Source organism: Nicrophorus vespilloides, unplaced genomic scaffold, assembly GCF_001412225.1.
Source record: "Nicrophorus vespilloides isolate i.1.1-1 unplaced genomic scaffold, Nicve_v1.0, whole genome shotgun sequence".
Lineage (NCBI taxonomy): Eukaryota > Metazoa > Arthropoda > Insecta > Coleoptera > Silphidae > Nicrophorus > Nicrophorus vespilloides.
Window position 1 is genome coordinate 1 of NW_017099964.1, and position 25891 is coordinate 25891.

The window sequence follows — 25891 nt, forward strand, 5'->3', positions numbered from 1 at the left end:
GGATTCATTGTATGTATTATAGTTCTCGAGAAAATCAATGAAATGTAAAAACACTTCATTTTCGAGCATTTTTTTAACTTTGAACACGAATTACAGCCAAACGCATAAAACCACAGTAATATATCGATACTTGCTAGATTCCCCAAACATTCTGGTTTCATATGCATATATTGGATTCATTCTATCTGGAAAACGCTGGTCTACATGAATTAATTGCCCAACCAAAGGTAGCGTACCAAAGCCCTTATTGTTTTGAGATACGTCCACAATAGGGCTTGATACCTATATCAACTTCATCAGCTGGAATTAATACTAACGCATGGAACAGGCTTAACAATTGCTGGTTGATAATGATTTACTATTAATATTTGTACAGATTACCAACCATCGTGCGCATTTCCAAGCAGTTTACGCTTTTATTTTGCATAAGGAGCATACAATAAAAATAAAAACATGCGCACGTAACGCTATAATCTATATAATGTGTAGGAGAAAATGTCAGAAATATATTAATAATGATTATTACGTGTTAAAACATTGAAAGTTTATTTAAGTTGGCCTATCAATTACATAAGTTTTCTTCCATCTATGTTGCTACGACTGTACTTGCTGTATTTTCTTTAAATTACCGAAGGACGAAATTATGATGATGATGATATGATGATTCAATTACTCAATTCGCTCACATAAAATGTTTATGAGTGAATACTATTTAAAATTCCGGTCACCGGTCACCTTTTATTTGTAATTAATATTATGCAAACATGAATAATCGAAATATTCTATTTAATTATAGATATCTGACTAACAGGTTGGTCGTCGTGTGTGCAAATCATTTGTAAAATGAATAAACTTTACGAGATGTAAATGTATTATTTTAGTTTTATTTCGAAAAGTCATTTCAATTATTTTGTTTTACAAGTTTAGATAACTTTCTGCGAGAGAATCGCAGAAGAACTCTGTCGCCAACATATTGACCCAATTCAGATGCTGCTGGGATTCGGTGCAGCGTAAGATGAGATAGTAGGAGACATGTGCACTCGGTTCAGATATTGTGAACCTTTTGTTATATCAGATCTTCGGATCCCGCTGATCAAGTGGATAGATGACGTTGTATATGGCTTCTTTCCTTCATAGCTAATACGATTTATTCCTTTTGATATCAACTATAAGTCTATAAATCGAATTGAACATAGGTCTATAACCCTTTTGAATCAGTTTATTATTTTATATTTGGTTATCTGAAACAAATGCCAGAAGGCAATATATTATTTGTTATGTCGCATTAGTAATTTTTGTCCAAATGAGGTTGCTCAATCAAATCTCAATGTTGGTTGTTGTTGGTGGGTAGAAAATGTAAAACGCTCACATAATTGGAAGGTTGGCTGGCAGGCGGTAAATTTATTATAAACGATCGTTTTTTTTTATAATATACTCTGTCGAAAATAGAAATTGTTTGCATGGCCCGGTTCTTCTGCTTTAAAGCTATAACTCTGTAGATTTATGGAGATCGATATTTGTGGGTAAAAGTGTAGCGCTTAGACGGTGCAGAGAATTAGAAGTTTGGATTGAGGTGTTTTGAGAAAGGTATTGTTAGACAAAAGTTTTGTGTTGGGTAGTCAAAGGTGAAGTATGCACAAATATTTTCACTCTAAGCTTGTTCTTACTTCCAATGGAATATTATATCAAAATGCAAGAATATTCGATTCATATTTGTTGCAGAGTAGTGAAGGTCGACATGAGCGCGTCGTCGCGTCTCTGCTTCTGGATAACAGAGGCGTCCTTGCGCCTTTCGTTTTTTGCCGCCTAGGAGAGCTTGGGAGAAAAAAAATATGAAAACAGAATAAAATTAAGTAACAAAATACACATATAAGGGGTCAAAATGGGGCTAAATCGGTAACAGTCCGTCGCGCGCGCTATGGCTGCACCCCTTTCAAGGCGAATTAGAAGCCGCCTGCGATGGCCAGCAGGCGAATAAGGCATGTGCCTCGTCCTTGTCCTGCGATCCTGCAATTCTGCCACGCTCGCGGCGGATTTGTTAGTAGGGCAGACGAGCGAGGAGCGGTTCATCCCTTAGGAAGGAATGATCCAAAAAGCCGCCTCCGGGAACTACTGATCCGCACTTCGATTCCACTGGCTGGTGGGAGCCAATTCGTTAGTAGTGCGCGACCACTCATCCAGTTTGCTGATCTATATAGTAACACTGCCGAACGTACGCGTAACATTAACCAGTGAATTCTAAATTTTCCTAGTGTGATAGTCGAGAACTAACTATTTTTATAACTACTGTATGTACATCGCAAGACGGACGGAAGCCGTAGCGAACCCATTTCTCACACTCGCCCAACGAAACAACACAGCCGCCCCCATGTACAGGGTGCATCATTAGCAGGAAACGGTAACAACAACTAACCTACCCTATCATCTTCTTATCTTAAAACCTCGACCACCAACCATCTTCCAATTTTTTCATCCGCCCTGGTTAGCTTCCCTCAACGATTACATAAGGTCAATCAATTCAAAGTATGCTAAACAAAAACAAAACCACTATCATCGACAATCCTACACCGTCCAATCAAACGGGCACCTTGGATTGATTACCATACTATACCAAACGCAAACAATACCAATCGATAGACCGTACATTTGATTACAATAAACGCGATAATTACTAATTGTACATCATTCAATCGGTATACAAGTGGTGCATGTGATCTGCTAGTTCAAAATCGGCATTATTTCAATAATTTGGAATAATTGTATATCAAAACAGCGAAAAGAAAAAATATATAAATTACCGAATTAGCATTCGGAAATCATTATTTCGCAACCCACAGCGAATAGTTTTGAATAGAAATCAAATCCTTAGCTGCAATGTATTATCACAGGAGACAAAATAATCAAACAACAAAATGTTACGCTTTTGCAAGTTGAAGAAGAAAAGCATGAAATAGGCCGTTACAATTGATTATTCGAGAAAATAGTACGTACAGTCAAAGTGATGAGTTCAGGGCGTGTGTCTTGTGTTATGATGCCTAAATGTGCCAAGGATATTGAAGGTGTCTAATCTAATATACTTTGTAGGGCTAAATATTGTTAGAAAATGAACGTTTTCTATATTTATGACTGAATAACTGAATTGGAGGCGGTAAAGACCTTGACATTTTTACTAAAATCATCCTTGACTAAGAAATGAAAAAAACACACACACATTTTACTATAAAATATTTACATTTATCGATAGTACTATAATTGATAAGAATAAGGCTTAAATATACAATTAAAATGATTTACAAATCATATCGCATGAGTAATGCACCGGAAATATGAATGTAATCCTAAATATGAATGTAAGTGTAAAAGTAGCTTGTCGTTTGGAATATTAAATCACATCCATTAATATTTGTCCTTAGAAGAATTTACCATTGAAATCTCACAAGAGATTTCATTTACAATTTTATCTTCCTATTATTTTTATGTTGTTCTGTTCCATTCGAAACGTAACCTTGTTGGTTTAAGTATAGATGAGCATACGAAAAAAAAATCGCCTTGGCTTTATTTACATCATTCCGAATTTCATAATGGACGTGAGCATTTTTATTTATTAATGTCGCGTTCAGAACAGGAAACAAACTTCTAGCATATACACTACAGGTGCATGCTTTTGTCAAAATCTACTTTTCGCTTGCGATAAAAAAAACACTTCAGGTGTATTTGTCCGAAATTGCGTAAAAAGTTTATTTCGTAACAAACGGTAAAAAGGCAACGCCTTGCATATGCAATCACTTTCTTTGACGTGTGGAATTATCATTTTATACTTCCTCATGCATAATGGAATTTCTCTTTAATTTTACTTAAAGGAAAAGACGATTTTCTTTTCGATCAATTCCATTCTATTATTCTTACAATTTTTATTTGCAAGAATTTTTTCAGTTTATCTACTAAATGCGAACGAATTATCACAGACGCTTCGGGATGCTGATCTAACTCTGCCATAGGGGAGAAAATAATTGAGTAAATCATCAGACGATATTTGGTAAATAGCTTCGGATTGCACGGTTGAATATTTAAAAATACATCGAGGTCTGCCTTCATCAGATCAATTTCAGCACATTTACTAACGTCAAACTATCGTCAACTTGCATCAACAAAGAGTGAAATGTTTGTTCACAGACATGGTTTGCAAACATTTCTACCGCCGAAGTCCATCAATAAATTATGCACATTTCTCAGTTTCCCTTCTTTTCACTTGATTATCGATCTCGCCCCTGACCCAATTGCTACCTTGATTCCAAAATTCGTTTAAAGCTCTACTATGTATATGTAACGAGAATACAGCTGCGAGGATCGTTATAATTGAAGCATTTCAGGTAATCATCTATCTGAATTGCAACAATAAACAAGAAGACAAATTTCAATAGAATCCCATGACAGATATTATATCCTGATTGAACAAGAAGCAAACATACACACACACAAAATAATTCATAGACTGACAGTTGCTGTATCTGTTTTTCTCTAATCGTTGTTCTACGATTGTATTAGTCTTCTTTTACAGGCGAAATAATTGACAATAGGAAATACAAATGAAATGGTGCACTTCAATTTGATTTGGATGCAGACTAGTGCTTAATTATTCGACTATACTTGAATAACACATTCGAAACAAAACATTTATGATCATTATGAACTTAATCGATAGTAGACGATGCACTTAATAAAATACAATGGGAAATTGCTCTACTTAGACTTCGGCTTCATGTCGATGTTTAATTAACTATTATTTGTTTGTTTTCTATAATAAATGAGTTACACAATTATGATGTATTTTTGATTGATAAAATAAAAATTAGGTCTCGGTGCACAAAGCAATATTCTCAGATAAAGGTTTTAAGAACTTCTTATTTTAATTTAAGTTTCCTTGGGAAATTTTATCGAATGGAATTTGTTTTTTTTTAATTGACCAAAGAAATTTCCTTAATCACTGTTAGTATCATCCTGTATCCAGTTGTGGATTACAGATAGTTGGGGATCCCAAATAATAATTATTTTAAAGAACTGTAGGAAAGTATCTTCGGTCGTGAGCCCCAAAGCCTCTATCCAATTGTCTATATCCATAGAAAACTTCTGTATAACCCTGACCTTAATGTAATATTTTTGTATTGTCTGTGTCTTCATTTCTATAGCAATACAGTGGAACCTCGCTTAACGAGCAAAAAATGAATTGTAAGACGAGTGACGATGAGAAGAGAAGTCTCGGATTGCGCGCCTTCTACATCATTTTTAAAACTTGTGTACATATATTATGTGTATTTTAAATATATTTCACTATACAAGTAAAAATCCTGAAATTTTGGAACGGATTAAAGTCGTTAAGCGAGGTTCCACTATACTTGAAATTTAATAAAAATAGTACAATGAACATCATATCCGATGATTTGTCATGCGGAGTCTGGTCTAAGTATATTTTTTTGTCAAGAATAAAAGAAATTTTTATAAATAGGACGGAAAGACCTATGATCAATAGACATTTATAACAGTTATTTATTTTATTATTATTAAATAAAGATATTTTATTTATTATTTGTTTAAATATTAAATAATAATATTATTATATATTTTCTATAAATATAAATGATGTCACCAGATGTGTGAGCAATACACGCGCGACATTATAAGATTAAGAAGTAATTTTATCAACTGAAATAGAATGCTATAAGAAGAATAGAACAGACAAATAGTGAGAAAAAATATATATTAGTAGATTAAGTTATATATTGCTACATTAAACAATAGACGAAATAGCCACATTTTACATGAATATATTATGGTCATAAACCAATAAACATTACTAATTACTCCTTGAAGCTTGCGCCATGTTTTTTTTTTGTGATATGACGGTATTATCATTAAGCTTCTAATTATATGAAGAACATTTTACACACGATGTTTGTTGAAGATTACATGCAAAATAGTATATTTAATTTTGAAGACCATATAAAATAATTAAGAAAAACCCATTATTAAGACGTTTATGTTGGAAAAACATCTGATTATGAAGGGGCTTAAGTGACTATCGTTATGTAGTTACGCAGTTGACCCATTAATTTGAAAGTAGTCTTAGTGTACTTAATCACTTTACAAATAGTTTACCATAAGCACTAACAGTATTGGGATTTGTGGAATAGTTTAAATCATCTTTGAATATGAAAACAGACGGATGTGTTTTCATGTTTACTTTAGTGAACAAAGCAATTATTGTAGAAAATTTTGTCTCAAAGTTAATTTTCTACAATAATTGAGTATGCATCATAAAAATAAACACTTGTGATGTTATTAAAATAGTTTTTACTTTATTATATTTCATAATTATGTTTACAACCGAAATGGCAGGATCCTACCGTATTGGCACGCATTGCCTGGTATAGGTTTACGATACTGTGAGTGGTAACATCAATGCAAACCCTACTAATCATTAATACTGATCTTGCGTGGCCCGCTTGAAATAGAATTGATTCAGGATATATAGTATGTAAAATTCTGGCAGCGTCGTCGTAGTTGCCACGGGGTTCTGAGCCAGGGTCACCGCGAAAGCAGAGAATCGCGCATCCCTTTGGATAGACGACCTCCTGCTCGGCATCTGGATGCGGAGCCGAACGGCTGAGCAGGGAGCCGATCGTTGGGCCGCCCCCTGCGCCCTATCGGGCGGTAGCTCCGAGGGCCCAGGGCCGCCCCTCGAGCGCGTTTCGTTTTTCGGCTAAAGAAGTAGGTCAAAGGTCGAGTAGGAGAAAGGGCGGCGGCGGTGGCGGATTTTGTGTTTAAATCCGCCTCCTGAGTTCGGTCCTGATGGATTGATGGCATGAATACGTGGTTAGGTGAAAGCGCACTTGGCGTCCTGGACGACGACCTGGAGTGAAGCTACACTCCTCGTCTTCTTCTCTCTGTGTCTCTGGTAGCCGGGTACAAAGTAAGAAGAGGTCAGAGAGACGGTTTGCGCTGGAGGAACGCCAGGTGGCGCCAACGAGTATGCGCGCGTCTAATGAAAGGCATGGCGGTAGGCAGTCGACAACAGCGCCGATTAAGCTTTCTGGTTTGCTCCCCAACATTTACAACCATTTACGACATCGGATTGTGCTCATGTCCACTGAGCAGAACGGCTCGGCGAGAGAGTTTTTTTTTTTGAGTTCGTTTGAAGTGCGTGTTAGTTAGTGACTGGGTGCGTTGTAGGGCGCCCAGCTTCCCAGCTTATCTTTAGTTACTGGACGCCCGATGTTAACTTGACCGTAACTACGGAACTTCTAGTCAGGCTGGACTGTGACAAGGGCTCGGAGCGACCGCTGCCGCAGCCGGGAGATATTGGACCAGGGCATACAGTAAGTGCCTATCGAACTGCAAACGTCTTATATTGTATTGCTCAGCCTTATCTTATCTGATCCTGTATTGCCTTAGGACAACGATACTTAAGATCACTTCCGTTGCTACGGTGCATTGCAAATCACTTGCTCTGTCTCTCCCACCTTCAAATAACATCCAACATTTGTTGAATTTCAATCTTACCGTCACTACTGTTACTACAGTTACAACTTATATTACTACAGTTATTACAACTGTTACTACTATTACCGATTCCAGTACAACTTCTGCTGCTACCTTCAACTAAGTTAGTGCGAAAGCCGCATTCGAAGCACGTTGCTTCTCGCATGACCTATTTATTTCCTATCCAAACCTATCATCATTAATGTTGTTCACTGGGATGGGCATCTTCGAATGTAAACGCAATTTAAGATTTTCCAAAGTAGAAGAAAAATGCAAAATCAATTTAATGTTTTTATGGTAGTACGATTCGCCTCCTCTTCGGAGTTACGAGACTCTCATCTTCTCGAATTGCACATCCCAATCTCGCCACCATCTGGTTTGAATGTATTTAAATGATGGCCGTAACTTTTTAATTTACCTAAAATCGTGAGGTAGAGAGAAATCGATCGGATGTCGTGAGCGCCGACAGTTGTCGGCATAGTATTAGCGTGTGTGACGTCACACGTCTCTGTGAGATTCCTGACTGGCATGCATTATAAATAACCTCAATATCATACACCCAAATCTGAAGACACACCAAAGAGGAATTGCGGTCGTAATTAATGTCACTGTCTCTATCGATTCATCGATTAAGGGCGATTGGCGCTGTAGATCACTATTGATCTGCTTGTCGACTTTCGGAACTTTTTGGGTCTTATGCTACGAGCCTTTTCATGCTGCTGCGTTAATGTTCACGCGTTTTCCTCCTTTTATTGAGCATATGTCTGGCGCACAAATCAGGTCCAAGACCCAGATTTATACAAATTTAACTGAAGCTAGATCGTAGTGGCTCGACGTCATCGCTATTGCTGCTGCTGTATGTATTCGGTTTTGTGCGCGCGCTTTTCAGGTAAACGATTATTCTACACACTAAGAAGAAGCAAAAACGCAAGAGAAACTGAAAGGAACTCGCTAGATTTGGGAGTGTCAGATATAACTAACTAGGAATTAGGGTGAATCCTATAGGGGAAATCGAAGCGTCATTGGAAGGCATTTGCAAAACCCGTTACACGGAAGAGGTATGCATTCCATCTGCGGTGCCAGTATTTCTGGTTGGCTTCGTCTTCCGCCACGGATTGCAATTGCTTATTCTTGTTTCGATAGTTCCGTTGTTAACTTGTTGTTAATTAGAAAACCGCTACGAGTTCCATCTAATAATTACGTCGATCAGTCTGATCCAATGCACTTGACTTTCGCATCGACATCTTAGGAAGTTGCGTGATATGCGCCTGTGCCAAAGTTTAGCGAAGAATTCCAAGTCGATGCCCTGTGCCGTAATTGACGACCATCGAGAGAACGAGGGGTAGAATGAGAAAGAAATATACGAGGTCGAGAAAAGAGGGAAGCTTATCAATAGTGCAGCACGTAACAGGCACGTCGGGACCGGGATCTAAATTTATATCGCGGGGCATTCGGCCAAAGCAAAAAACTTTTCCAAGATTATTAGAGGTATTTTTAAAAGCTCTCTCGGCTACCGACGGTCGGAGTTATGCAACGAAGCGAAACGCACAACAGTAGAAAGATAAAGAAAGAATATAAGCGAAAAACGAAGAGGAAAAGGATATTGCGAGAATGAATAAAGAAACGAAACGTTACAAGTCCGTGACGAAGGCACGAAGGAAGACAGACATGGAGGTCTGTCCGTCGTCTATTCACGTTACAACGTGGAGGTGCTGGTTGTTCGCGAAACAGAAACAGATGGCTCGTGTTTGTTAACTAAAGTTTTTTTTTTTTTCTATAACAATCAAGGACGAGGCCGCACCGCTTCACGAGAATTAATAATATCTTAGTCATAACAAAAATATGTTTGTGGAATCGCGCAATGGTCGAGTCGAACTTGGCTCATGCTTATCAATCAATGGTGACCATTAGCGGGATTCCAGCAACTCGGCCGCCGTTGCCAGACCCCCAAACAAACGTTTCAAGCGATACTATTAATAGCTAGATAATGGCGAACCAACAATTTTTTTTTCTCGGAACCATTAACTTTATCACATGTCCCGAATTTAAAAATAGGCGTCCCAGACATAGAGAAAGTTTCCTCGGGGCGGGTATTCCGCATTTTCTCTCGCACATTGCAGTAAATTGCTCATATTATCGGTGTCTCTAATACAGGAGGCAGCAAACCTTATCAATAATATTATGAATCCAATTAACTATTGTTACTACAATCGAAAAAAGATTAGCATTCCAATTGAAAATTATTCTATCATCTCTTTCGTATCTCAGCTGCCGCACTTGAGACGCGCACCGATCACTCACAATCCCGAAATAAACGCGAGCCATGGATTAGCTTCGCACAAATCTTGTACGCACAGATTTTGAATAGTGGAATATGTGACGATAGATACAGCAAACCGGAAACACAGATCCGTTATTTTCTCGTTTCCTAATACTTCTTTACATGAAAAACTCAATGTTACAAATTTTCTAACACCCAATAATATATATATTATATACGATATAATCTCAGATTCTTTTTTTGTCTTCATGAGCACATTTACAAATTCAGGTTATATTTAGTTGCCAGATGCTGAACCGTAATATATCGGCTTTACTCCGACTTATATCAAATTTGTTTAAAGTATTAATCAAATTTTTAGAGTATTTTATTTCTATTTTTTGATCTGTTTATTTAAATACTACGTAATAATTAACAAAAAATATTGTGCACGTTTTGATTAGTAAATAAAACAAAAATGTGTTTATCGTTAACATAGAGATATGAAAAAAATTAAACATTATAAGAAAACATTGTATGAAATTCTATTTACGTAAAATAAATAATCTGTTTTGAATGTGTACGAAAAATAATATTATTCTCTACATCGCCTACAACAATTGTCGATGGTTTCATATTAAATTAATTATTGAAAGAGTATGAAACCTGTTTCACAACCCACGAACAAATAAATAATGAATTTGAAAAGAGAACCATTGAGACGATAGTGGAAATAGTTTGTAAATAATTAAGTAAAAAATAAAATTTACGTTTATCAGGAATTTGTTATATAAATGTTTGATTATGTACAAAATTTGATATGCTAATTGTTAGTTTTTAAACATGAAAATATATGCAGCATAACAAGTCGTTAAACTAGTATTAGTGAATATCTATTGCAGATTGTTCGAAACGGGGGAGAATAAACAGGAGTCGAAACGTTTGCTCGCCTTTGACTTATCTGGTTTAGGTAATTTGACTGGCACAGGAAACTGAACAAAAACTCCCGTTTTGCTAGGCCAGTCGAAAGTCGCCGTTGGTGCGGCACGTACAATTGTTACAAGTTAGTTTTATTTGAAAAAGTATGTCCTTCCCTCTGTCGTCGAACACAGAATTATTTGGTAATTGAAGTGAGCGCGCGCTTTACGAAAACAAATCGATATCAATAAGGACAAACAAAACCAATAATCTCAAGACAAAAGCCAGTTTCGTGATTATGCAGCGCATACCTTTTACGTAGTTGGTCGACTTTTAGGTTAGTGTTATATAAGTTTTTTGTTCCCTATATTATTTTATTTTATTTGGCGTAGAGAGGAAAAAATGTAACCATGTACTATACTGTTTAGATAACGGCGCGATAAGATTTTGTGCATGATCGATACAATGTTACATTTGAAGTAGCTGCCTGTCACCGCATTCTTCGTGTCTTTGACTCTCTACCCCGCTCCCTTTATATGCGGCATTTTCCCCTTTTCTCTTTCGGAATCGAATGAGATCAATAGAATTTCAAGGTACGGAAAGATCGATACCGCGGATAGATAGGTTGATTACAATTGAGTATTTATCAAAATTCATTACGTATTAATATAATATTACAAAAGATATTAGAAGGAAATGGAAATAAAATAGTTGAAGATCCGTCCGTTACTTTCTCTTTGTTCCACGCCACTCGTTTCGTGGTAATGTGCTCTGAGGATATTTAATGGAATTATGTAATTAAAGCATATTTAGCTCAAGGTTTCTGGTGCAATTATTCATATTTTAGATGTTTGTGCGTTCTGATGATGAACCAAAAAAAAAAAAAAATATAATATTTTATATGTGTATAAGGATAAAACTCGGCAATAAATATAAATGCAATATGAAGTGCTCGAAAGCAGAACAAATAATATTTAATATCATCGCGTTCTTCGGCAAATACCGTTATCGTTTGATTAATCTTGAATATATAGCTAGAGCAGCCACGCGGATTATCGATGGCAGTAATAGCAGATGCAGAAGCAAAAAAAGATGCAGTCATTCGTAAATGTATAGCTTCGTCATCGTTGCGCCGGTTTTGGCGATGACCTGTGCCTAATATGTCCCGCTGCGTCTCTGAGCTAATCCCAATGTTAATTGCCGTGTTCTCATTGTTCTTTGTTTTGTTTGCTTGTAGATCTAGCTAAGAACGATGGCCACGATAGACGGTCGGCCCGCACAATATGGGATCACCCTCAAGCATTTACGCGACCTCATGGAACACCGAGGTCCTGAGGGTGTGAATAAGGTGAACGAAATCGGAGGAGTACAGGAGCTGTGCAAGAAGTTATATACATCGCCAAGCGAAGGTAAGCAAGCAGAGAGCAGACCAGTCGTATATTCGCGTTTCGCACATGATGATGCAATCATAGGTTTTTAATAGCTTCCTAAATTCGAAGTCCGTCAATGAAACTGGAAATAATGGATTATATCTAATCTATCTTATGCCATGCATTGCACCACTTCCGACCTCATAACATATATACATACACTCACTCGTACATAGGGGTAGGGGGTAGGTTAGGTGGTGTGTAGAGAAAGTAAACCAATTGTGGTATATGGGTTTCAACAGAAACTATTGTACCTTCGCAGATAGCTTCTCTCACTCGTTTGACTATACCAACTTCTGCTATTCAAAAATGAGTCCACCACCATTTGTTTGTGTTTCTGTGTGTTTTATATAATATATCATTAGTTTGATGTTTATTTCTTTGTCTCTTTGTTGGATAATAGGACTTAGTGGATCACAGGTGGACACCGAACACAGGAGAGAAACATTTGGATCAAACTCGATTCCTCCGAAACCGCCGAAAACCTTTTTTCAATTAGTATGGGAAGCACTGCAGGATATTACGCTTATCATCCTCGAAGTGGCCGCCATCGTATCTTTGGGACTATCATTTTACCAGCCGCCCAGCGAAGACGAAGGTCCGTACCTCGCAACACTTATGCCCTAAAGAACAGCGATGTTCTGATTTTCTTGGTTTGCTGTTTCAGGCTTCGAAGATGACGAAACTAGCCACGGCTGGATCGAAGGGCTCGCCATTTTGATATCTGTTATAGTAGTTGTGTTAGTAACCGCGTTCAATGACTACACCAAGGAGAGGCAGTTCCGTGGCCTGCAAAATCGAATCGAGGGCGAGCACCGGTTCTCCGTCATTCGGCAAGGCGAAGTCAAGCAGATCTCTGTCAGCGACATCGTCGTCGGTGACATCTGCCAAATCAAATATGGAGACCTGCTGCCGGCCGACGGTATCCTCATCCAGTCCAACGACTTGAAGGTAACACGATTTATATCATAGTATATCATACTCTCTTTTCACTACTTCTTTGGTAGTAATTTTTTGTTTCACGTTCAAATCCCAACATCCGAAACCAGATTTTATTCTAAAAATATCCCGCTCTATTTCTGTAACAAGAAAAACAAAACGAGAAAATTAACTACTGTACACTTCGGGGAAGCAGAAGTTGATTTTTGACATTTCCGCTACAAGTATTGACTGATTTTTGGAACTTGTAAAGGAAAAAGCCAGAACCACATCTTTATTGCCATTACAATCTTTATTATTATTGTTAATACTATTATTATTTTGTATGGGGTGCTATTTTCAGTTGGTGTAATTGCGTTTATCCGTCGCGAAATCCAATCGGCTGAGTTAATTGTCGACTGCGCGTTTCAATTTTGACCCTTTTATCCGTACTTAATATGTATTTAGCATGGATAAGTAATGTCTTCTATTCAATTTCCTTCCATCATCGTTCTCGCATCGCGTGTGTATACACCTTTGCTAGCTGCAGCCTGTTTATTGTTATTATTTGTTTCGTTTATTTTTCGTTTCGGATTTAGAGATGTTTATGCTGGGAGGAGAAAGAAGCAGTGAAGTTCCACTTTCTCGCTCTTCGTCCTCTTGCTTCCTACTGGCTCTTTCGAAGCCATGGATTTGGGTGTGGTTCTGATGAGTTTCCCTTCTTGTTCCCCCGTCGTTCCTCTCTCCTCGCGTGGAAATATTTTTAGAAATAAACGAAATCGAACACGCAACCTATTGATATTTTGGCCCGGGTCAACGCACCTTTCCTTCCAATTTATCCTTCCCACACACGGTTTGCCTCCTATTAAATACAATAAAGAACCAAGGTCGGTAATCCCAATAATAAATAAATATCAGCTCTCATATCTAGTATAAACATACAAATTTATTTTCAGTGTTATTGTTGGATATAAATTTAATCCGCAATCGATAATCGTTTATTTCAAAATTGGCTTAAATATCATTAAAATTAGTACTGTGCGAACAGTTTATTATTTACGAAAGCAGTAAAACACAATCCCCATTAAATATTTGCAAACGTTTTTCAGTTTCTCTATAACTACAACAATTTATTCAAATCGTTGCTCTGCTTGATATAATAACAAATATGCATTCAATTCAAATAGTTATATTTTTTTTAAATACAATCAGCAAATATTCTAAACTAATTACAGATTTTTCATTGAAATGTTACGTATTAAAATTTAATATAATATATATCAAATACTAGTCTTTTTCCTAATCTAATTTCGATCAGTTACTTCATATTCGTTTGATTCACAGAAATCCAATTTATTTTTCTGAAATTTTCATTCAAGCGGTGTTCGATTTCGTCTTTGATGTCCTATGTTTAGTTCATTTATATAACATTTACAATCAAAGGAAAGCAACTACCTGGCTTCTTTTGTAATTTCATTTTTCTCTCTCGCCCTTCTCTTTGCCTCGCTCTGATTTAGCTCCCCATTTGCGCAAATGCCTTTCATTTGGGTCAACTCCAGCGAGATACTATTTTGCTTCAACCTTATGTTTGGCCGGATCAATACCAAGTAGTATTTCGCCAAATCTATTAACATCTCTTGTCCCAGCCCTAAAAGTGGTCGCATCCGAAACTCTGTTTAGTGGTCTCGGATGTATTATATAAAACATACGATTTTTGAGAAACAAGCTTATATTGTATTTATTGTTAGCGTCCAAAGTTCACGTGAATTATATTCGTTTGGACTAAATCCAGACAATCGTGTCAAAACGAAAATAATTTATACAAATAAATCTGAGCAATTAATGAATCGAAGATTCTTGGTTTTTTGGTTCCGAACAATATATTTTATTTAAATTTCCCTCCTTGTTGTCGTAGCTTTTTCCCATGGAGGTAGCATGAATGTGAGTCGATCAATATGATTCCGCCCTTCTCGTTTTCGCGCTACTTTCTAATCGACCCTATTCATTCGGGGGATAATATTGTTTCGCCGAAATTGGAACTAGCGCGATATATAAATACAGTAGAATCTCGCTTAACGAGTTTAATTTCCGGATTGTAAAACATATTCAAAAATACACATAATTGTTATGCGAAACGTCGCTCGTTAAGCGAGTCATTTTTCTTACAATTCATTTTGCTTGTTATGCGATGTTCCACTGTATTTGCAAATACAATGTGTAGTAGAATATCGCGCTGCAAATAAAATTGTTTTGGCAATTAAGCACTGTTTTGTATATACAAAGGATTTTACTTGTAACCGTTGCGTGCGAATGATGATTGTACCAAGTAAAATATAAATCTAAAATTATAATTGTACATTTGTTACGTGTTGGATTGTTAGCTAAGAATATCATGGTGCAGAAAATCAACGCCATTTTGGACGTCGGTTTTTTTGTACGTTTTTATTACTGCCATTACTGATGCTTTGGCGTTCGCCTATTTCTTCTTTTTCATTTACATGCATAAAGGTTGACGAATCCTCGTTGACCGGTGAGTCTGATCACGTGAAGAAAGGCGAGTCCTTCGACCCGATGGTGCTTTCCGGTACACACGTGATGGAAGGATCCGGAAAGATGCTCGTCGCCGCCGTCGGTGTCAACTCTCAGGCTGGTATCATCTTCACTTTACTTGGTGCAGCCGTCGACGAGCAGGAACAGGAGATCAAGAAGATGAAGAAAGGTAACATTCAGATTTACTCTCGTGGCATGGGTTTGTTTGATTTATGTACTTTCGATGACCCCAAAACATATGAACGAAATTTATCTTCAGATTTTGATGTATATTAGATAGATTGTTTATAAATGTATCGATGTTTAGTGCATTGTTATTGCCCCCGTTTTTTTTTTATTATTATTCATTCAGTATATTCGCAACATTTTTGTTTATTTTATTTGAAATTATTTTGCTACCAATTTTGTACATGTTCTTTTAGTTGGCGCTCGGTGGACATAAGTGCTTTATGGTGAAACCATTTCTATTTGTGCGAAAGCAGGTCTCTTCCAATTAATTCGTTACACGCGTCCCCTGTTTCCTCCGCTTTCTACATACATGTTACACATATTTTCCACCATCTCTCTTTATTGCTATGTGCAGTTATATAAATATTTCATAAACTTTCTATCTGAGAAAAGAAAAACATTGCATAAACAACGTTGTGATGAAGAAAAATAAAAACAAAAACAAACATGATTTTAAAGAATAGAAATAGAAAGCTGATCATTAGTTATAACACCTTATAAATGGTTAGTGAACTGCGTTAATCTTCTGTACATATATTGAATTGCCAATATCGACGGGTTTGTTGTATGAATAATGAAGTTCCTCGAATCAAACGTTTTCTATTTGCTAACCTTTTTTTTTATTTTTCTCTTTTTCCGTACGTTTGTTTAACCGGAATTATCCGCATAAAACATTTTTTCGGACGTAATTATTAGACTCGAGTAAATCGGAAAATGGAAAAGATCAAGACGTCTCGAAGTATTAAGTTTCCTTTTCATCCATCGTCCAACTTTGTCGTCGGCACGTTGTTTACTGTTTCGTTTAGTTTCGCATTTATCTATTTTTCTTCTCTCAGTCGCATTGGACCATCGGAATGCGCTTCTTATTTTAGACCCTTGCACTTTGAAGCTTTACAGAATTCGATGTATTTATATATAAAAATGCGTCAACCTCCTTCTTTTACATCGTTATTTTCTTTGTCCCTGCTAAAAAGCTATTTTTTTAATGTGTTACAAATTACAAATTCTTATATTGTCTAAGTTGATTTTGAACATTAACAGTTACATAAAACTTTCGCGGTTCTACTGAAAATATTCTGACTGCTTGCAATGAATTTGATTTTTTCCTCGGAACATCAAATTAAAAATATATAAAGTGCTAAGTTGTAACACAAATATTTTATGTGTTTTAGAATTGTTCTCAGATAAGGATAATTCAAGTGAATAACATTCATAAAAAAAACACGTAATAAAAATATATTTCGTAAAAGATCATCGTGTGCAATTATGCTTTGATTAAATTCTATTATTGCAGTTGCGTAACATGTTTCGTGGAAATTTCAGGATTGATATTCTAAACTGATAATTCGTGAATTAGTGCATCCATTGATGAATATGGATGCAATTGAATATTCGCTTGTTTTCATTATTTCATCAGGACGCGTACGCTGGCTTATTTCCTGTTTATTCTCAATTAATTTCTACGATTGAAACTAATTATTTGTAATTAGTTCAGGGATAGGAAAATACCGAACGCGCTTTACTATAGCGGCATGTATGTTATTATTGTTTATTCACTGCTGAGATTAGAGCACCTGTAATTATATAATAAGTAAATGGTTTTCACCATAGAACCCTTTTATACGTATATATAATAATATATAAATACTTTTACATTATGACGCCCCACACTTTTTGAAATTTTTACCCATGCCAGGACTTTGGGAGTGTTTATTTTTGAGATTGCTAATATTTCTCCTTTTGCATGTGTTTTTGTACAGAGGCTAAAAAGCAGCGGAAGAAGAAAAGCCTGACAGGTGAATGTTTAATTATTTTTTTCTTTATATAAAGCAAGTTAAAGCAATGTCTGCATACATTAATTGTACAGTAATATATGCATATGTATTGCATATAGAAGTATTAATTTAAAAAGATTCAATTGCTTTTGTTTCGAAATTGCTTTCCGCCGTTTGGTCGTTTCTTTTTTTTACAAAAGTTCGTTTTGTGAATGATCCTTAGGTGATGAAGAGTCTGCCGTGACAGGCAATAGCCACATGAATTCGCCCGCACCTGTTTCGAATAAACACGGGAACTCGGACGGCGATGACGGCCAGGGTAATCATGTGGCTTCAGGAAACAACAGCGCCGACAGCCACAAGAAGGAGAAGTCCGTTCTGCAGGCCAAATTGACCAAGCTAGCCATACAGATCGGTTACGCCGGCTCCACCATTGCCGTGCTCACGGTTGTCATTTTGATCATCCAGTTCTGCGTTAAGACATTTGTAATTGACGAGAAGGAATGGAAGAACTCCTACGCCAACAATTTAGTGCGTCATCTGATCATCGGTGTGACCGTCTTGGTGGTCGCAGTGCCGGAAGGTTTGCCTCTCGCCGTCACCTTGTCTTTAGCTTACAGTGTGAAGGTAATTAAGATACGAAGGGAAAGAAGGCGATCGGCGACATCTGTCTCTGGATAATACTGAGATTAAACATTGAATGCTTTACAGAAAATGATGAAAGACAACAACTTAGTGCGGCATTTAGATGCGTGTGAAACAATGGGCAACGCGACTGCCATTTGCTCAGACAAGACTGGCACCCTGACGACGAACAGAATGACGGTGGTGCAGTCGTACATTTGCGAGCAGCTGTGCAAGACAATGCCAAAATTCGCAGACATCCCTGCCGAAGTCGGCAACTTGATTATTCAAGGCATCGCGGTGAACTCTGCATACACCTCGAGGATAATGGTAAAGAGCGGGTGCCTCGTATAACTTGCGTGTACCTTCTGTCAAACCTACCGAATCGGTATGATAGAGTTTTATGTTTTCAGCCAGCGGAAGAGCCAGGAGAGCTTCCGAAGCAAGTGGGTAACAAAACCGAGTGCTCGCTTTTAGGGTTTGTTATGGGTATGCAGAAGAACTATCAAACCCTCAGGGACGACCAACCGGAGGAAACATTTACGCGTGTTTACACGTTCAACTCTGTAAGGAAATCGATGAGCACAATTATACCACGCCAAGGCGGCGGATACCGGTTGTTCACCAAGGGTGCTTCTGAAATTATATTAAACAAGTACGTTACGATTACTGCGAGCTCCGAGCGGAAGAATTGTAACGAACTTTGGAACTTTCAGGTGTGCCTTCATATATGGTCATGACGGCCGTTTGGAAAAATTCACCAGGGATATGCAAGAGAGGTTGCTGAGGCAGGTCATCGAACCGATGGCATGCGACGGCTTGCGTACCATTTCGATCGCTTACCGTGACTTCGTGCCAGGTAAGGCCGATATCAATCAGGTCCACATAGATAACGAGCCAAACTGGGAGGACGAGGAAAACATCGTAAACAACTTGACATGCCTGTGCGTGGTTGGCATCGAAGATCCCGTGCGTCCTGAAGTACCGGAAGCCATCAGGAAGTGCCAGAAGGCTGGCATCACTGTGCGTATGGTAACTGGAGACAACATCAATACGGCCAGATCGATTGCCACCAAGTGCGGTATCATCAAACCTACCGACGACTTCCTCATACTCGAGGGCAAGGAATTTAACAGACGAATCAGGGACAGCACCGGCGAGGTTCAACAGCATCTGCTTGATAAAGTTTGGCCTAAATTACGCGTCCTCGCCAGATCGTCGCCCACGGATAAGTACACACTTGTCAAGGGAATTATTGATAGTAAAGTAAGCGAAAACAGAGAAGTTGTTGCCGTCACCGGCGACGGCACCAATGATGGACCGGCTCTCAAAAAGGCCGACGTCGGCTTTGCTATGGTAAGTTATTTTCACACAATTTATTGTATGCATATCATTTAAACATAACAATTTGTAGGGTATTGCCGGAACGGACGTGGCGAAAGAAGCTTCCGATATTATTTTAACCGATGATAATTTCAGTAGTATTGTTAAGGCCGTTATGTGGGGTCGAAACGTTTATGATAGTATAGCTAAATTTTTGCAGTTTCAACTTACTGTAAATGTTGTAGCTGTTATTGTAGCTTTCATTGGTGCCTGCGCTGTTCAAGACAGTCCTTTAAAGGTACGACTTGCACTGACCTACAAAATCAAACACATTTTAATACCGTCCTTCGATTTCAGGCTGTGCAAATGCTGTGGGTGAATTTGATTATGGACACTCTAGCCTCATTAGCTTTGGCCACTGAACTGCCCACGTCCGATCTGTTGCTTAGGAAACCCTACGGCAGGACAAAACCTCTTATTTCACGGACTATGATGAAGAACATTCTTGGCCAGGCCATTTATCAGTTAACTGTTATATTTTCGTTACTGTTTGTAGGTGAGTGGCACACAGTTCTGGCATACAGTTTACGAACATATGAGATAGTCAAATCCGATAATCCTGTATCGATTTACTTCATTTCAGGTGATAAGTTGTTGGATATTGAATCGGGTAGGGGAGCGGAATTCGGCTCAGGCCCCACGCAACACTTCACGGTGATATTTAATTCCTTCGTCATGATGACATTGTTCAATGAGTTCAACGCCAGAAAGATTCATGGTCAAAGAAACGTATTTCAGGGTATCTTCACAAATCCGATTTTCTATAGTATTTGGATCGGCACTTGCGCATCCCAGGTTCGCCATTCCCCGACGGTTTGTTTTACCCAAATGTTATAACGCTTCTCCTTTGCAGGTACTCATCATCCAGTATGGTAAAATGGCCTTCTCCACCAAGAGTCTCACTCTGGAGCAGTGGTTGTGGTGTCTGTTCTTTGGCGTGGGAACATTATTATGGGGCCAATTAGTAACTACTGTACCCACCAGGAAGATACCAAAGATTCTTTCGTATGTCATTTATTTTAACTATTTATTTATCCACCTTCCACATCCACTCTAACACTATTCTGATTGAGTTATGCAACTGTTCATTTATCGATTATAGATGGGGTAGGGGTCACCCAGAAGAGTACACCGAGTCTATAACGATTGGCGAGGAGAAGTTCGACGTAGACTCCGATAAGAAGCCGAGAGCCGGACAAATCTTATGGATCAGGGGTCTCACTAGATTGCAAACGCAGGTAAGTGCTTGTAGTGTATGCATTGCGCCACAGCAATGCGTGCGAAACTCAGATACTTAAAATATATAAGACAAAAAGATATAAATAAGAAAATTCATTTATTAAATGATAAGAAATGAAAACAAAATAAAAAAGATATAATAAAATAGGATGAATAGGTCTGATCGCGAGACCATTTGTGCCGCACACTTATAAGGCTGAGGTAGATAATATTTGTATAATATGTTTATGAGTGATTGATGAACAGAACTCAGTAATATGAAACGAGGTATTTCTCAGTTTACAAGAATTTTAGGTGTCCTTTCCGCTTTGGCCATGACCGTGGTCGTGGTCAAATATTTGTATTAGGTTAAAATCATCTCCCACCACCCACACCAACTTTTCCCTGGATCCCCGTTACTAACAACTGTTGTTATATGTGTGTGAAACAATAACTATCCCAAATATTTAGATATTAAAATTAACGAACGTATTAAACACCCTCACATTACCCATGTTGTCATGTTGGTCTAATTAAACGCAAAGATTAATAATAACTACAAAGCATGGTGCATTGACATCTGACTGTGTGCAAAATCAATAAAGATGTTCATTGGGTTTCCGTTACTGAAGAACCCCCAGTACCTGCTTTAGTTGTCAGTGTTCCCTGTAGTATAGAAATAATATATCGATTTTGATTTTTTTTTTGTTTCGTTTTACGTTATAATTTCCGAACTAGGACATATCTCAAACAACATTTTTGTCTTGCAAATGCTGACTGAAACAGAAAAAAAATAATTAATAATAATTAAAAATGAAAATAATTCGCGAAAGCTGTTTAATGTTTTTTCGTTGTCGTTTTGATTTTGATTTTTTTTTTGTTCTAATGTGATTAAACTATAGCCAACAGAGGATATACACCGTCCTGCGTTGTTTGACAAACGAGTTGGTGATATTTTAAAGTTACATTTGCTTTGACTTCTGTTTTTAATTTAAATCTTTGTTTGTTTGTTTGTTTGTTTGTTTTTTTTTTGAGTAAGAAATACTTCGCTGCAAGATTGTCGTCGCGTCGGCTACATGTTGCAGACGCGTCGACATCTCGATGTAATATATTTATCTGTTCTAATATCATTTTTCTCCTTTTTTTTATACTTGTGTATCTGAAAAATAAGTTTTTTGTACACTATATTTTTGAGATGATGAACTTCTGTGGCATGCTTTACTACTTCATGTATTAAATATATATATATTCACTTCTTCACTGCCATGCATAAGCGTAGTACACTTAGAAGATAGCTTTTCGCGGTACACGTAGTTAGTTATAGCGTTCTTTTGCGCCGTTCTGGTAAATATTTGTAGGGGATAGAATTTATTCTATATTATGTATATATATATATATTTATATATATATTACTTTATTGCATGTGCGTCCGTCCGTCCGCCCGCTCCGTGCCCGAGCCCCGAGTTGGCTGTGTTGTCTCAGAGGTTGCACTACACCCACATACACGGAACGTGAACTCTCTCTCTCTGTCTCTATCAATCTCTCAATTTCTTTCTTTCTTTTACATCTATTCCTATGCCGAATTTCCGATCAGATTTTCTCCGATCCGATTAATTTCTCTCCAACTCTTTAGTATATTTCAATTTCTGTCTGATACACGACTGCCCTTCCTAACTCCAAATTTAGGTGTTGTTGTCGATGTTGCAAAATTGCGAATGTTGGACTGCTCTGAGTAAAAACTTAATATCGGAAACAGTTAATTAAAAAAAAAATTAATAACAAGTTGAAAACCCTTTCCAAATAAATGAAGAATAATCATAATACTATCGATGTGCTACTCTACTACTATACAATATCAACTACTACTTCTACATAAACCACCACCACCAACAACAACAACTCCACCACCACCACGATCAAAAGATATACCTGTTGATTCAGGGGATACACTGTCGAACCGAGCTTTTGCTAGACTCTCACTTTAATGATCCTTAATAGGTACTTAATTTTATTTATTTATTAGCCGGCGGAACCCATGAGAGAAACTGAGGTATAGGAACGCTGTGGGTGTCTCAAGCAAATCCTGTTGCAGTACAAACAAGTACGTAGCTTGGTAGTAGGCATTAGCTTATGCAATGACTGCGATGCGTTACTGCTGTGTTGCACTGTGGTGTTAGCTGTTTTAGAGCCACCTCACCTCAATGGATGTCGTAATAATATATACATTATATCTCCCCAGTAGCTCGTAGTTCGTCGGTAGCGGAATGTTTAGACGTTTTGTTAGAAATATTTAATATTATATAATAAGGGCAATATATATATATATATAATATATATATACAATTGGAAATAACTCGTGTTCTCCGCGACAACACAGCCAAGTGGAAGAGGCCATTAACTGAAGTACTGATACTCCTAACTAAGTTAGGTTAGTTATGCCAACTAATACAATATATATATATATACATATATAAATATATAAATATATTTATATATATATATATAAAATAATATTGGCTGAAGGGGTGGGGGGAATGCTGGCGAATTCTCTCATTGCTATTGATGCTTGCTTCTTTCTCTCTAATTCTAAATAACTGGAAAATGTTTACTTATATGCTTCGATTCCTTCTTTGTTGGTTGCAATTATTTCTAATTTATTCACGGGGGGCTGTAAAGGCGATCTGTCGGTGTCGGTACACAATATTTACCACTCTCTTACAAATTATATTTTTTTTTTAGTTATATGTGTATACATATTTTTCTTTAATTCTTTAGTTTAATCTATCTTCTATTAATAACGAATTTTTACTTTTAAAACACTTCTCTTTTTCTCTGTCGCTCTCTACTATATCTATTGTTACATTTTATTATTAGTAATTTAGTATTTCTATTATTGACTCTTATTAGAATTAATTTTAAATAATATTTTTTTGTTAAACAAGTGTGTTAAACTATCACCAATGTGCTGAAATGGAAAGAATTGTCAAAGGAACGGAAGTCCGGAATGTGTTGTCCGTTGGCGCGTGCTGCGGTGATTACATGCGATGATTATATGTTGAGTCTTATGTTGCTTTGATTAATGTTAAGAACAGGTCACTGGAAGACTATTACTCATTATTCTCAAGGTTATTTTCGATGGAAGCTAAAATATTTCAACTAATATATCTTTAAAATTATTAAAGTCGTTTCTTTAGTGAATTTATTATTTTTATAAAGCGGGTGGAGAAAAATACACTTGACTTAATGATTTAATTAAAATTTTGAGTTATATGAATATTAAACGATTGACGAGACAAATGTCAATGTTGATTTCTTTCTTTTTTTTTAATGAAGTTGGACAGACGCACCGTGCATGGCAGCGAATTATAATGACTAAATATTTGATATGAAAAGCTTAATAGAATTAGTGTACTAATGAATACTAACCAATGGTTCGAGGATGAATTCTTGTTATTTTAAGTAATAAGCTGATCCAATGATCTGTTCATAACCACTCGATTTAATTTCTAAATGAAATGAAGATAGTTTTTGGTTTGTTTAATTTTTGGTGATTACTGTTTGTTCTTTTTTGTTTTGTTATATTTTCTGAGCGTGTGAGCGTGAGCATGGAACGTGTGTGCATGCGATTCCCGGCCTTATGAATACCCTGCTTCCCTGTGTTTGCAGCTGCGAGTAATCAGAGCTTTCAAGTCGACCCTGGAGGACCTGGAGGAGCGGCGATCGGTACATAGTTTACACAGTTTACGCAGTTCGCGCAGCCACACCGGCCCATGGCCGCCGCGACCCCTTTCAGACATCACCTACATTGACGAGGATCCAACCGCCACCAAGCTGTCACCGATGCCGCCCAAGAACGAGCGCGACGAACACCACGCTGCCCGTCACCGGTTGCTGTCTCCCAATACCCTAAAAATACCGACCCACATTCCGCATTACGCACAACCGTCATCGCCCGCCAACTCGAATTCCGAGCCGCCAAAGCCCGTGCATGAAACCCCGATTTAGAGCCACAGTCTAAGCCTCAATCTCAATCGCCGCCGCCGCCGCTGAATCCGGTGACGCTGAAGCCAAAATGCACCGACCAACAACCCCACCCCCCCCACAAAAAAAAAACAACAACTACTACAGTAGAGACAACCTTTCCTCCGAAGCCACGAGCATTGCATGATGCTCATCGCAAAACAAAGCCGTTCAATCGCTGTATATCAGCCCTCTGTTTATGATTATTATTATTAATATTATTTCTCGAATTTACAATTTCTTTCCTTGCGCCACCCCTTCGGTGCCTCACTAATATTTTCAGTTTGTTTTTATTTTGTTGTTATTACTATTATTATTTTTTTTGTGTTATAACTTTATTCCCTTCTTGAGTTTGTTTACTATTATTATTTTTTACATAATTCATTGTTCCGCCCTCTCCCATTTCTATCTTGAAACGAATAAAAAGAAAACAAAAAAAAAAGGAAGAAAATAACGTAACGTAATGACAATAGAGGAGGAAAAAGAAAAAGAAAAGGTGGACATTAAGTTATTAACCCTCTTCCCTGGCCCGAAGATCGCATAAACGTTCCGACTGGAGGTGGTTCCGCTACAAACAAATTTAATTTATTGCATTAGAAGCACTTAGGCGTTGCGCGCGGACGCCACCTCTGTCCACCAGGAACGTTTCCGAAAACCAATATATTTTTTTATATTATATATACATATAGTAGCTTAGCACCTAGTAGAATCCTTGGAACAACAAAAGCAACAACAAAAAATAATTATTTTTATTAACTGAAAAATTACTGTTTGTTTCTGTGACCAAAATCAATGAGTATTTGTATTATTTTTGTACATAATTCACTTGTAGATTAGATGAATGTATAACATTTTTTTTAGATGCCTTAGACCTCTCAGGTTAGTGGTTATGTATAGTAAATGATATATATATATATATAATAATAATAATATAATATATATATATATATATATTATTTGTTTATTTCGTTATTACTATTATTATTCCGTTGTTTAATGTTAATATTAATTAATATTATTACTTCTATTTT

The 25891-nt window shown here is 37.2% G+C and overlaps 1 protein-coding gene across 7 annotated transcripts in view; it reads left to right on the forward strand.

The window, feature by feature from the left end:
• Nucleotides 1–2114: 2114 nt before the first annotated feature.
• LOC108566359 (plasma membrane calcium-transporting ATPase 3) overlaps nucleotides 2115–25891 on the forward strand; it is a 29841-nt gene continuing 6064 nt past the window's right edge. Inside the window, exons 1-16 of one of the 7 annotated variants that reach the window (XM_017926201.1) lie at nucleotides 2115–2398; nucleotides 11952–12123; nucleotides 12548–12742; nucleotides 12812–13095; nucleotides 15571–15781; nucleotides 17601–17636; nucleotides 17839–18242; nucleotides 18327–18569; nucleotides 18653–18894; nucleotides 18956–19595; nucleotides 19654–19860; nucleotides 19920–20118; nucleotides 20206–20417; nucleotides 20476–20627; nucleotides 20725–20860; nucleotides 24507–25302. In XM_017926201.1, coding sequence (XP_017781690.1) covers nucleotides 11967–12123; nucleotides 12548–12742; nucleotides 12812–13095; nucleotides 15571–15781; nucleotides 17601–17636; nucleotides 17839–18242; nucleotides 18327–18569; nucleotides 18653–18894; nucleotides 18956–19595; nucleotides 19654–19860; nucleotides 19920–20118; nucleotides 20206–20417; nucleotides 20476–20627; nucleotides 20725–20860; nucleotides 24507–24845 — 3657 coding nt within the window. In that variant the 5' untranslated portion in view covers nucleotides 2115–2398; nucleotides 11952–11966 and the 3' untranslated portion in view covers nucleotides 24846–25302. Of the gene's footprint in view, nucleotides 2399–7042; nucleotides 7374–11951; nucleotides 12124–12547; nucleotides 12743–12811; nucleotides 13096–15570; nucleotides 15782–17600; nucleotides 17637–17838; nucleotides 18243–18326; nucleotides 18570–18652; nucleotides 18895–18955; nucleotides 19596–19653; nucleotides 19861–19919; nucleotides 20119–20205; nucleotides 20418–20475; nucleotides 20628–20724; nucleotides 20861–22863; nucleotides 22942–24506; nucleotides 25303–25891 lie in introns of those variants that run through there. The other 6 variants (XM_017926200.1, XM_017926206.1, XM_017926202.1 and 3 more) reach the window with 6 other exon arrangements.